The 1372-nt window shown below is 31.5% G+C and overlaps 1 protein-coding gene across 1 annotated transcript in view; it reads left to right on the top strand.

The window, feature by feature from the left end:
• LOC107642283 (7-deoxyloganetic acid glucosyltransferase) overlaps nt 1–1125 on the top strand; it is a 4514-nt gene extending 3389 nt beyond the window's left edge. Inside the window, exon 3 of the mRNA XM_016345587.2 lies at nt 364–1125. Coding sequence (XP_016201073.1) covers nt 364–877 — 514 coding nt within the window. The 3' untranslated portion in view covers nt 878–1125. The remainder of the gene's footprint in view (nt 1–363) is intronic.

Genomic DNA, 1372 nt, shown 5'->3' with positions numbered 1-1372 from the left:
ACTAATCATATCAAAAATATGTTTATGTAAATTGGTAGAAAATTTAATATATTTTATTATTATCTTTTGTGATTTTTACTAAATTATTTAATATAATAAATATCAATTTCTTAAATAAAATTTTCACATAACGACATAAAAGCATACATCTTAATGTGAGTAGTCATTTAATTTCTATAAATGTTTGATTTATAGCTAATTTTTGGCATCCATATATTACGAAGTTTTTATATTTAATAAAGATATTCATATTTAATTTGAAATTCAAGTACATATAAAAAAAAATATTATGATCTATTATATATTGTAATATTATATTAATTATTGTCTAATTAAACTCTTGGTACATATTTTTTCATTTAGGTACGGTTTAGTTAACAGTAAGATGCGATTTTTATGGGTGGTGCGGTCAGACATGATAGCGGCCGGTGAAGGAAAAGAGGAGAGAGTGCCAGCAGAGTTGGTGGAGGGAACCAAAGAAAGGGGGTTAATGGTTGGGTGGGTGCCGCAAGTGGAGGTTCTTGCACACAAGAGCGTTGGTGCGTTCATGACGCATTGCGGGTGGAACTCGACCATAGAGAGTGTGGCGGCTGGAGTGCCTATGGTTTGCTGGCCATACTTTGCGGATCAACAGGTGAATAGCAGGTTGGTGAGTGACTCTTGGAAGGTTGGGTTGGACATGAAAGATGTTTGTGATAGGAACGTTGTGGAGAACATGGTGAAAGATGTAATGGTGAATAGAAAGGAGGAGTTTCTTCAATCGGCAGAGAAATTGGCAGTTTTGGCTCGAGAAAGTGTGAGTGAAAGAGGTTCTTCTTACGACAACTTGGACCGTTTGATTGAGTTTATAGAATTGATTAGCCAAGAACGTCTTTGAACTGGGACCAGTTGCAATTTCTAGGACGTGAATGTCCCAGCAAATAATTTTTGCTTATTAATCCTTTATGGTGATTCACCGTTAGTTCCCATAAAATTCAATTATCTTTTTACCTCCTAGTAAAATTGCTCTTAATCTTTCCTAGCAAAACAGTCCTAAATTTGATATTCCTTTTTAGGAAGTACAAATTTTCTTATTTTCACAAGACCCGACTTCATATTTTTATATAGGTGATATTGGATGTAAAAGCGTTTTTGTAATATAGGACAATTTTAATACGAAATTAAACATTAAGGATAATTCTAAATAAAAAATTACATTAGAGACGCTTTTGATTCCAACCTTTAAGGTTAGATACCAAAACAATACTTATCCCTTCAATTTATTAGAAATAGCTGGCGAAGTGAAAAAATATAAAATAAAAATATTTCATGAAAAAATTTAAAATATATAATTTAAATAAAAATTATTTTGTAATTATTTTATGTTAAGTGT

Source organism: Arachis ipaensis, chromosome B05, assembly GCF_000816755.2.
Source record: "Arachis ipaensis cultivar K30076 chromosome B05, Araip1.1, whole genome shotgun sequence".
In the NCBI taxonomy this organism is placed as follows: Eukaryota; Viridiplantae; Streptophyta; class Magnoliopsida; order Fabales; family Fabaceae; genus Arachis; species Arachis ipaensis.
This window is presented reverse-complemented; position numbering and strand designations above follow the sequence as displayed.